The sequence below is a fragment of the Lethenteron reissneri genome, chromosome 21 (assembly GCF_015708825.2).
Source record: "Lethenteron reissneri isolate LAM-NWPU_2019-01 chromosome 21, ASM1570882v1, whole genome shotgun sequence".
In the NCBI taxonomy this organism is placed as follows: Eukaryota; Metazoa; Chordata; class Hyperoartia; order Petromyzontiformes; family Petromyzontidae; genus Lethenteron; species Lethenteron reissneri.
In genome coordinates, this window is record NC_083799.1 from 5,713,201 (window position 1) to 5,725,783 (window position 12,583).

The window sequence follows — 12,583 nt, forward strand, 5'->3', positions numbered from 1 at the left end:
ATCTGGGCAATAACCCATCATTAAACTGGATTCTTCGATTTAGTGATTTCATGATCTCAATGTTGCCATCAGTGTGTAGCAAATTAGTTTGTTGAGGTTTTTATTTAATTTGATATATTTACATCCATGAAACAGGTATTATAGGCTGCTGTGGGAAAACGTGGTAGGGAGCAGAAAAGGCAGTGAAACACTATTATACTGTACTTTGCTGCCATGTCTATGCTGCCTGTCTTCACCAATCTGCACTGACCAGCGTAGTGAAGTATGGTCAAATAACCCTCATAACCCACACGGCATGGGGAGGCCCTCATTCAGCAGTGGAGTGAAAATAGGGCTGTATATGTGCATTTCTAGCTCTTGAGGAATAAATACATACCAATATGACTGCCATGCAATGGTCACCTCTAGCCGAACAGGTGACGAAGTGTAGCATCTCCAGTGTACATAAGACTCAATTGCACCATTTTTAGAAATAGTTCTATGATGTCACCTTCCAGAGGCCATTCTCTAACATGGTGCAATGCTGTCAGTGAGAGTTCCAAATTATGTTTTTTTTATCTCTTGAAAATGCTGTGTTATTACAATAACACAATTGTAAAACATTTGGAAAAATCCCAAACATTGTTTTCAACTGAGCTGTTTAATGTAATCTCATGCTTCTGTTCAACAACTGCTGATTTAATTTGGCTAAAATTGTATTTCGATTAACTTTTAATTTCTTTTTCCGCTGTCGTTTTGTAGTTTGCTGGAGGAACTGAAGAGTGAGCGTGTGCAAAAAGTTACGGGGCTCCTTCAAGCTGCACGGTCGCGCTCACTCAAGCACTGGAAAGAGCTGGTACCACCTGCCGGCCCTTCACTCCGGCGCGCCTTTCATCCCCGCGCATATGAAGTGTAGTCTAGCATAGCCGCGGGCCCACATACCAAACCAATGGCATGACACGGCTCTTGCTCCAATCGATTTTCAGGAATCAAATTACCTTCCTCTAAAGTCAGTGGAAATTGACATTTCAACCATGATAAAATAGTAGGGTGCAGTGGTTACTTACTGCGCTTTGAACCTGCCACCTGAGTTCGATCCTAACATGAGCGGCGAGTGATATCTGAACCGATCATATGACCTTCAACCAGCACTAATCAGCGTGATGAAGTATGGTAAAAACAACCCTCCATAACTGACACAGCTTGGGGAGACCTTCATCCAGCAGTGGATTGACGAAGGGCTCAAAGTAAATAAACAAGCTTATAAAGATGCGTTGATTAATTGTTTGCCATGGATTTTTGCATTTTATTTTTATTGTGCGTGTCATTTTTTTATTCACATTTAATACATATTATAAGTTGATACTACATTAAGACTAATGCAGAAAATAAACTCGACAAAACAGACAACCCAATACATTAAATAAACAAAATGGTAAAGATGAGACAAATAACAATTATTTTTATTTGAATCTCGAACCTGAATCGTGACGAAGAAATTGCCACGAGGCGGTGGGAATGAATTGTTACATATCTCTAAAACACATTCCTGCGGAGGGAGCTGGTAGGAACGTTGGGTTGGCTCGGTCAATGGCCAGGGTCAACAGCGGCGTGGTGTATTCCGCAAATATGCCCGACTGTGAGGGCGGGCACAAGCCGGCGTGAGTAGGTTTAACGTTGAATGTTATAAGGGCACCACGGGGTGACCAGCCCCTCCCCACCCAGCCCCACCCCTCCCACCCCCCACCCAGCCCCACCCTCCCCACCCGGCCCCTCCCCACCTTCCCCTCCCCACCTAGCCCCTCCTCACCTTCCCCTCCCCACCCAGCCCCACCCTCCCCATCCAGCCCCTCCCCGCCCTCCCCTCCCCTCCCCACCCACCCAGCCCCTCCCTGCACGACGGACACAATAATCCCCTGTGGGCTGGTGTAACCAGGAGTTTCCTACCAGTAATATCAACACAAACTAAGATGTAACCGCTGGCAGCGTACATAAACATGTGCATGCACACGCGAAACAGATGGCTTGAAATTAGTTTTTGGTTTATTCCAAGATGCTGAAGATAACTGTTATTACATAAATTAAGATGTTATATGATATTTTTTAGGTATACTTATTTATACGTCAAGAAACACGTGAACACCGCTTTTCATAAGCAATTTTCTTGTCAGGTTTATTAAAAATGCATGTATTAACTAATTAGCGAAGCACAATGATTGTTCACGTTTGACAGATTGCTCTTTGATGCCATCAGGATTCCAGAATTACTGAGGAAGCCAGCGAAGCCAAGGACAATGTGAAATACCTCTACAGCCTCGAAAAATTCTTCGGGCCCCTCGCCAAACACTCGCCTGTAAGCATAAGTATCTCATTGTAAATGCAGGCATAAGAGGTGTCCTGGTAGCTCAAGCGTAAGAGCACAGAGCCAGTACTATTGAGATCCTTGGTTGGAATCTGGGTTCAGTCGCCCATTATTATTTAATACTAGCGGGAAGTACCCGGCTTTGCCCGGGTCAAATTTAAATTTCAAACCTACTCTTAAAAATGTAACAGCAGTGCATACTGACTGTGGTGGTATCTGCTATGATTACAGCAGTGCATGCCAACTGTGGTGGTACCTGCTATCACTACAGTAGTACATGCTCACCCTATAGCAGTTTTTAACGTGAAAGAAAATGTCCCCCTCACTCCCACCGAAGGTGTGCGACTTGGCATGGGCCGGTATGGTCGTGCACGTGGCATAAGTAAATAAATAAATAGGAAGCGCACAAAAATCTCACTAAATCGCTAATTCATCTAATTTAAAGTTGACGGATGTGAAAAAGGAATAGCGCTTGCTCATTGCGGGGCTTACGGCGTGGTACCTGGCTATATTTTTTTCACATCAACCCCACCGTTGGAGAGCCAAGCACGCGACCACACACAAACCCACACACAAACCCACACACATACCCACAAACCCACACACAATTTTTGACTTTTATATAGATAGAAGATTATTATTACGCTTGTCTACCCAGGAAAGCCTCGCTGAGTTTCAATAGTAATTTTTAGGAGGGTCCTGCCAAGTTTTTGTGGTAAGGGTGACAATTTATAACCTAGTTTAGCCATTTACAAGTCATTTAGAAAAATTTGGACCAGGTTAATCTGAATTCTCAATTGTAGCGATTTGGTGATCTGAGCCAGTTTGTCTTCGGACAAAAACGCATCAGGTTAAATTCGTTTTTTTCAGGAGATGGCAAAAAGTCCAACTTTGAAAATTTGAAATCATAAAATCTTTGTAAATTCATTACCCCTCGTGTGGCTCAAGCTCACGTGAAGGAATGTAAGAAGTAGCTATGCGATATCTCCTTCCGCAAGCCATTCAGTAACATGGAATTATTCACAGCTCTGCAAGAGTTTTGAATGGACACTTTGTCTTGTGATGTAACTCTCATAATACAATTGGAACAAAGTTCAGGGGAAAAAAAACACCGTTTATTCCCTCACCAACCGTCACCGGCCAGCATGGTGAAATATGGTTAATTAACCCGAAAACAGCTTAACACGGAATGAGGAGGCCTTCTTCCAGCCATGGATTGACAAAGGGCTATACATCAATAAAATCACATTACATCCAAATACCATAATACTTAAAATTAATATTAGATGTACTTTATGTATACTTTGTGATAATAATCATCTGTCTGTGTGCAGCCCTTGCTAATACAGACCATCCCAGGCCTAATGAGCAACATCCGCATGGTGCACACCATCTCCCGCTACTACAACTCATCTGAGCACATGACGTCGCTGTTCGTCAAGGTCACCAACCAGATGATCGCCACCTGCAAGGCGTACCTGCACCAGGGCGGGGGCAAAATCTGGGACCACGACTGGTGAGCATATGGGAACGCCTGTGCATAACTCAACCAAATTAGAGTTGCATTAGAATCATAATGATCTAATTTATTTTGCCCAAGTGAAGGTGTTTTTGACAAATTCATGTTAGTGTATACAAGTTTTATCCTGATAACTGCCGTTTAAAACCTGAATTATGCATCCTCTTGTAAACTGTTTTTGTGATCGAGCTTTTGCCACACACTGCTGTGGACACCTTCAGCAGTTGCATTTCTTGGAGTTGAATTATTTTCAGTTTGTCCCCGGATAGTTGAGAGTTATCTGTGCAATGTTTTTCAAGTCAAAGTGCTTTCTTGCTCCATTGTGCATTGAGGCAGTGCTCACCTATTTTACAGTCGTGAGCCAGTGGTTCAAATTCGATATTCAGATGGCAGGGACGAGTTTATCCACAGGTCAACAACTGTTGACTTCCCCACAAAGCTATACCTATTTTATTTACCGAGGAAGGATGATGGTCTGAGTCAGTCGCAGGGGCGGTTTCTTCATTAGGGCGATTGGGCGACGCACCACCAATGTCATTCAACCACAGAGTCACGTGAGCCGTCACTGTGCCTCTGGATATAGTCCAATCAGCGTCATGTCACGTTCTGTGGAGTACCGCCTCTTTTTGGGCGATTTCACTCCGGCTGAGAATCGCCCCGAGAGGCCCCATAGACTTACATTCAAAGATGTTTTTTTTCGAACGGCGGGCGCTCCAATGCATTCTCTATGGCTTCCGGGAGGGCTCGCACTAACGTGCTTACGTCATCATACGTAAGCACGTTTCATCCAACAATATAATTTGTCGCCACCTAGTGGAATCTTTAATAAAAGAAACTTGAGTGGATTGTATTAATAGTGAGTATAGAAACAAACAAGATGTATCGTAAGAGTCACTTTATTTTTCATTAATATTAAAGAAGTGAAGTTGCCTTTACATGCTTAAGCTGTTAATTTATCCCTTGCATGGGTGGACCTTATCCTTATCAATCATCCAGACATTTGCCCCCCCTGAGAGATTTTGCAGGAGCCGCCACTGGTCAGTCGTCTATCAGGATTTGAACTTTCCCGCTGCAAGCCACTCGCTACACTGCTGAGCCACCTGGCTAGTCACATTATTTGTGCACAAACTCTTGCATAGAACCTGGTTTATAATCATTATTAATTCAATATCTTGTGATTTGTTGCAAATGCACCGCTTGACGTTGTGTCGCCTGCCACACGCAGGGACAATTTGCTGCAGCGGATGAGTGAGTGCATACGACTCAATGAAGAGTACCAGCACTGCTTCCACGAGACCAAGCAGCACCTGCATCAGAGCAACAACCCACGCCAGTTTGAGTTCAGGTAGGGTCAACACCCAATGTAACGATTAAAGTACATTATTTTGCTCATGATCATAATTATTGTTATCATCATCATCAGTTGTGATCTATCCATGACTGGATGCAGGCTTTCCAAAGCCATTGCAATCTCTCACTGTGCTGCGTTGTACCAGATCATCTATCTCCTTCGCATGAGCTGATTTCACACATCAAATTCTATGCAATACAATTGTCATGTATTCCTGTATGTTGAATGCAATGGGTTGTTGTGACTTCCATCTGTAGCTCCCACTAAATGCACTACATTGACCACAATGTTCAACAATTTTTATTACTAAATTAAATCTTGACCCGTTACATGCATCATATGCGTATAAATAACACTACTCCAGAGTACATTTACTCATATTTAATTATATATTCTGTATACCTACGGGTAATAATTTCAATGCTGCACTTTGAGATGATTTATTGCGGAATCAAAATAGTGTTTTTCCCTCTCTCCTAATTCCTGCTTGGGAAACCTTCCAGTGAGCTGGCACCCCTTAAAATATGCATCATATCAGTCATCGCATTAACCTTTGCAAGGTTACAAACAAGGGAGATCTCGTTGTGCCAATTTATTATATCGGTAAATGTAATATGGAAATTTGTTAATTTCTTTTTGCATGCCTTGGCCAACAAAGTCTATCGCAGCAAAAAATAAGTCTAGATGAGTGGTTCCCCACCTTTATGGGACCATGGACCAATGCAAACCCACACGTTTTTAGTTTACAAACCACCATTCATTAATAAAAACGTTCAAAATTAATACTACTTATAATTGAGTTATCTGAAACAGTTCCTTGGATCAATATAAACTGCTTTGCAGATAATTAGTTGTCCACAAACCACAGGATGGGAACCACTTGTCTAGATAACCTCTGTGATCAACGACAGCCCATCATCGGATGACTTTCTATAAAAAACTAAATTACCTGCGGGAAATTGTTGTTGCTTACCGATGTCGCTTGCAGTGAGAACTACATCTTTGGGAAGTTTGACTCTTTCTGCATGAGGCTGCGCAAGCTGTCGGACATGCTGCAGACGATGCAGAGCTTAGCAGGGCTGCAGCACGTGCGCATTGAGGGCATCGACAAGATATTCCTGCGCTACCAGGCCCTCGCCACCAACACCAAGGCCAAGACCTACGATGTGCTCGACCACCGCAAGAGCGAGGTGCGCCCGCAGTTGCCAACAGTCGCCCGCGTGTACATGCGTACATTTGTTTAGTGCACGCTAGGTATATAACTACTCTTTGGTTCTTTCGGTAAAGTCACGTAGGTATAAAATATATTAAATTACGACTTTTCGGGCGCAACACAAGCGTCCGTCATCAGGTGGAACAACCACAGCAAGAAACAGTTGCTGAAGTGGGCAATTGATTTAGGTCGTTTCGATATTTGTTGCACTTTTTAGGAAGCCATCCCCGACATAAACATGATTACTGTGCATCCTCTGCAATGGGGGACCATAATATTGCGATATACTTTGAGACTGTACAGGGTGTAATGTGCCTTCAGCAGACCTCAATTCTCCCACACATTTAGTGGGCGATGCGCACTCTTAAAGGCAGGATTACTTATTTAATGTTCCTAAGAATTGGTACTTAACGATACAAACACCAGCGCATCTGTAGCTGCATTTGGACACAACACGCATTTGTTTTTATTAGTGTGACCACCACACACTTACAATCATCACTGGTCTCATAATGCCACGACTCATTCTCACACCATGCACCTGCCACATCTCCCATATACTGCACTGTGACAATGCTACACACGGGTTTTTATGTATGGTAAGACTGTCTGTGCTGTATCTGCACGTTACTGTAAATCCGAGGGTATTTTATCATACGTGGCCATTGTAACGTATGTTTAGCCCCATTGTTGTGGGGCAGCGAGTGTATACTGTGCTCTCCAGTGGGGTGGTGTGTGTTACTGCCCCTACTCTCCCGTGAAACTGGAGGATATCGGCTCCCAGTCTGGTGTGCAATGATTGATGGCTCAGCAGCACAGAGCACTGCTGGGGTGGAAAATTACAGAAAGTGTCAGCTCACTGAACAGAGAGATCAGTGCATTAGTGTCTAGATTTCAGAGCTGACATTGCATTAACTCGTGTCCGAGTGAGCTGGCTCTTAGGGGATGTGCCAATTTCTGTATATTAATATTTGTGATTATAATTGTAAAAAAACATGTCAATGTTTATTCAAATTGTACTATTGGCATCATGATGTCAAAAATTACCCATTCCAGTCTCTCATAGAGCAATGCATCAGCCTATGTTATAGAACAAACCACAACAGGGAATATTTCACAAATACTGCTGATCTTTCGTCCACATGAGGAATGCTGTACTTTCCCACATGCCCTGCTGTAGACAAGTTAATTGTCTGGTAGGGATTCCAATATTTTAGAATTTTCAAAGCTGAAATTTTGCCAAATGAAGCGAAAAACCAAATTTAATGCGATAGCCTTTTTTTGTGTAGTTGTTGAGGACCAACTGAGGTCATCCATATTATAGTTAAGAACCCGGTTTAATTACGATGGCTGAATTACAGAATCTAACCCTCGGTCTCATTTGTGCCGATTCTGACCTCTGAGCCACCTGGCCACATTGCATCTTAGTGGTTTTGATGTAGAATAAAACATTTAACCTTGCATATGTTGTAACAATGAAAACTATTCCTCCAATTAAAAAATGCTAATCAAAATACGTGTCACTTTTCATCAACCAGTTTGACATAGACTACAAAGAATTCTGCTCCCAGACTGAAGGACTCTACCAGAGCCTGCAGACATTTGTCGACTCGTGGTTTGAGAAGTCGCTCACGGTAAGTGCCAGGAGAAGATGAAAGCACTCCACAGTGCGACCGTGACTATCATGTATGTTGAACTTCTTTCACACCATACCTAGCCAACCGTGATAATCAGAGCCCAAACTGTGGAACACATTGTTGCCAATTTGGTGGCACCGTCCTTGTCATTTACAACATCGTTCTCATAGCCCTCGACTGACTCACCAACCGATTTGGCATGATTTACCAGCTGCAAGGACAACGCTGCCACTGCTCAATTTGCTCTTCTATTCAGTAAGGCATTGTTCTTGTGTATTGTTTTGTATAGAAACTTGTTAGTCCATGTCCAGGTTTGATAGGCAAAGGACAGCCTCGGGAGAAGCTGCATGGATGTCTTCAATGCCTCCGCTGAATTTTTTAACTTCACATTGGTTTACAATGTGGTCCACGGGCTGGTCAGGATTTCCACGGTTGCATGCTACCAAGATATCTCTCATTTTCCACTGAAATAGGAGTGGTTACATCTGGCAAGTAAGACATTGCACCTTGGAGTATATTTTGCTCAGCAGGATGCTTTAAAGGAATGGCCTGATAGCTGCACTGCACCTCTACAGCACTGGGTGTATCACAGCACGTGCACGGCTAATATACACACGACTGGGTCACCTCCAGACAGAGAAAATGCTCGAGCTGCTGGGCAAGTTTGAGCGGATTGCAGGCGGCCGCCTGCAGCTCATGGAGAAGTACCAGCTGGTGCTGCACCGCTACGCGCGTGACATGGACATGGTGAGGAGAACCTACCAGAAGCAGAAGCAGAGCCCGCCCATCCCGCGCAACATCCCACCGGTGAGACTCGCCGCAGCACAGCACCATCGCGATCTCCATCGCCGCCCGTCCTGGAACTCACTCGTTCACACTTTAACGCTGCCCTGTGCCTATCCCTTGGCGCTGATTGGCAGGTGTCCGGGAAGATCATGTGGGCCCGGCAGCTGTTCCGCAAGATCGACATCCCCATGAAGTTCTTGAACAACAAGCGAGACGTCCTTCAGGTGAGGTTGTAGTTTAAATCTGTGGTTGAGATGGCTATGAACTTGTGTTTTCATGTAGGGGGTTGCAAGAGTTTTAAAATCACTTGGGTCTTTGAGCGCAGTTGAAAAAACAAAGCCCTGTAACTGACTTGGCAAGGAGTGGCCTTCATCCAGTAGTGGGTTGGCAAAGGGCTGAAAATTACAATTACAGTGCAATACAGACTGATCCCCAATAAAGGAATGTGGAAATGTCAGTACTGGCTCATGACTGTTGAGTATGAGCTCCAACCTCTCCAACACTTTGACTTGATGTAAACTTATAAAACATCACAAAATGTTTTTTACAATGATATCTAGTAGGCATGTAATGATTCTTCCCCCATGTGATTTGATGCATTATCACAATTCAAGGTCATGATTCAACAATCATATTATTTAAACATTTGGCTGAATGTAGCATTTTTAGTGGCTGCAGGGGTCACCATTTCATGCGTCTATCATGAGAGTAAAAATCTAATTGAATATACAAATCTCCATATACTCCATGCTTTAATGAAAATTGAGGTGATGCTCATCTGTTTACAGCCCTAAGCCATTGGTGGAAATTTCATATTCCTATGGTAGGGTTAATTTATCCATAGGACAACCGCTGCTGAATTCCCCACAAAGTGGTACCTATTTTATTGACATCGGAGGGAGAATGAGCTGAGTCAACCCATAACCAGGATTTAAACTCGCTACCTTCTGATTGTGAGCTACTCGTTCAACCGCTGAGTAACCTGGCCGACATTTAGACTTGATTTTAAACCAGGTAAGAGCCCAATGATGCAATAATGAGTGTTCCAATGCAGACGTTTTGCTGCCGCGTACACAGACGTCCGAGGGCAAGATCGCCGTGCGCAACTACAACAAAATGGCGGCCGTGCTGCTGGAGTTTGAGCTGCTGTACCACCGGGCCTGGAGCCGCGCCGTGGACCTAGTCCGGAACAGCCTCCTCGCGTCGTTGCTCGTTCGTTACCCAAAGAAGAAGGTAATGTAGCTGCCCAGAGGGGGAAAGGTTTTTATCCCCTAGCCACCTCACACCTCCATGCCTATGACACCTGAGCGAGAGGTATATTGGATGTAGTGTGCTGGATGCAGAAATATTTTCTGTATTGCCGATAGACTCGGCAGCTAAAATTAAGAACCAGTTACATACCTACTAAAGATCACTGAGCTGAGTGTGAGCTCAAATCATTCATCGCATAATTGGAAATGTTCTTTCTCAGGAGTTCTTTGTCAACTTTGACCTGGCTATTTTCGAGCTGCTGATGGAGGCCAAGCACCTCCACAAGCTGGGCTTCCAGGTGCCCGAGGTGGTCATTAACCTATGTCAGAAAGAGCAGCAGATCAAGCAGCACCACACAAGGTGAGGGCAGCCTTCATTTATATATTTTAATATATATAAGTGTTTGAGTTCAGCCTATGGACATATCACCTGAAATGCATGTGATCACGTCTTATCTAAAAAGTTCAGCAGGGTTTTGTCCGGATATTACTTGGACGGGTGACCACCATGAATGGGTGATCACTGTGTGTATGTGTAATGTAGCTCTCAGAGACACCGTCTTGTTCAGTTATATATATTTATGAATAAAGTCCGCCGACTCACTGATATTTTAATGGATAACCGCGAGTTGACTATATCCAGCTTGGTAACTTCTATGACTCTACGTGACGATCCCCATGTAGTTGGCTGACTACATAGGAGCGGACGCATAGCAGTCACGTAGACAATATGTAAATATAGCCTTCCAGGACTATAAGGTGCCCTGATCCAAGATGATGAAGACAGCCCGCTTCAAGGCGACGACGGTTTCTTGATTCCCCCACAGCAGCCTCGAGCTCTGCTCCACGCCGGCTTTTATCCCCCTCTCGGACCCGGCCACACCCCTTTTCCCGAACTCTCTCTCACCTCATCTGGCCCTGTCTGTTCCTCCTGTCTCAATTATAATTTATGACCACTTAGGTCCCGTACTATCCTTACGTGACCCTGTCCGTTCTCGTCGAGTCAATGATTAACCACGGCCACCAGGCCCCGTACTGTCCTTACATATGTATGTGTTTATGTATGGGTAAATTATGTTTGTTTGGGGGTATGCACGCACATGTAGGTGCGTGTGTGCATTGTGTCTATGTGGTGTGTATATAGGCGCAATACGTGGGTGTGTGTAAGATCAAGCCTCGTGGGTTGGCGCTGGAGCGACAGAAGGTTGCCAGTTTCAATGCTGGTTAGAGATTGACAACGCATAATCCATTCGAGATCAATAAAATTAGTACCACAGTGGATGTCCTATGAATAGACTTGCCTCCGCCATGGGAATTTGGAATTGCTACCGTTGGTGCCGGTTCTGTAAACAAGAGCCGAGTACCATCTCAATGCCCAATTGAGCAGGAAATCACCTTGACTTTGTTGTGTGTGTGCCCCGGCGTGGTGCGCGGGTTTGTGTCCCCGGGCCCATTACAGGCTGCTTGAGGCTCTTAGGGAGTACACGCAGGCAGTGTCCTCCATTCCACCCATACTACAGCCGCTCATGACGCCGTGTATTGCCCTTGTCGAGGACGCCATCCTGCCAGGCCTCACCATCATCTCCTGGACATCGCTCAACATCGACACTTGTGAGTCAGCCCCACGTGACCTGAGAAAGCATCATTGGGCAGATGGGGGGCAGCTGCAAATGGGCCATTAAATCCACGGCAATGTCATTTCATGTCCACGGTGATGACTTGCTACAAGATAATTGGAGCTGCTTGACGGGTTTGTTGTGTGGTGCACTGACTCTTTCAGTGGATGAACAATGGCTGTGGTAGCTACGGTATTTTAAGTAATGTGATGAAAGAGTGCTATTTTACACTATTGCCATATTATGCTACTGGATTTGAATACTAAAATAAAGAAAAAATACATGCTGAATAATATTGATCTGGAAAGCCAATAGAATGCCACAGAATGGAAGTCTGTTTGAATATGTTATTTAAGAATATCTTAGACATGATTAGTCAGTACGAGTTTCAGACACTTAATGAATAATAATAATACTTAATGAATCTTCCAAACCCCTGTGCCAAAAAACCTGCAGACATTGAGGATATCCAGGCAGCGGTGGTGCAGCTGAAGCAGACCACCAAGCAAGTGGTGGACATTATGGAGTGTCGCGTGGAGGCCACGCTTTATGACATGTCCTTCACACCATTGCTCACCCTCCCCGAGGAGGAGCCCCTCGACATGCTGGCCTTCATGGCGGCCACCGAGACCATGGTCGCGTCCGCCACCAAGAGCCTGGCCACGTGAGTGCTCAAAGATCGATGTGCAGCACTGCGGTTCGAATGAGCGCAATGATGAAGGATGAAACGGATATACAGTTCCATCATTGTTCTACTGCTGCTGCGGTCTAAAATAACACGACTGATTTTTATTCTTTAGAGTTGGTGGTCTAGGACAAGGCTGTGCACATTACAGACGTAGTAGGCTGATGTCACCTGACTTGCAAAGC

General features: G+C 44.5%; 1 protein-coding gene across 2 annotated transcripts in view; it reads left to right on the top strand.

Moving 5' to 3' along the window:
* The window catches only part of LOC133345118 (dynein axonemal heavy chain 5-like), an 82,991-nt gene that overhangs the window by 15,456 nt on the left and 54,952 nt on the right, over positions 1–12,583 (top strand). For both annotated transcript variants that reach the window (XM_061555607.1, XM_061555608.1), the window contains exons 10-21: positions 742–835; positions 2,234–2,332; positions 3,676–3,857; positions 5,086–5,205; positions 6,200–6,401; positions 7,963–8,058; positions 8,695–8,868; positions 8,982–9,071; positions 9,925–10,080; positions 10,319–10,458; positions 11,557–11,708; positions 12,170–12,377. In XM_061555607.1, coding sequence (XP_061411591.1) covers positions 742–835; positions 2,234–2,332; positions 3,676–3,857; positions 5,086–5,205; positions 6,200–6,401; positions 7,963–8,058; positions 8,695–8,868; positions 8,982–9,071; positions 9,925–10,080; positions 10,319–10,458; positions 11,557–11,708; positions 12,170–12,377 — 1,713 coding nt within the window. The remainder of the gene's footprint in view (positions 1–741; positions 836–2,233; positions 2,333–3,675; positions 3,858–5,085; positions 5,206–6,199; positions 6,402–7,962; positions 8,059–8,694; positions 8,869–8,981; positions 9,072–9,924; positions 10,081–10,318; positions 10,459–11,556; positions 11,709–12,169; positions 12,378–12,583) is intronic.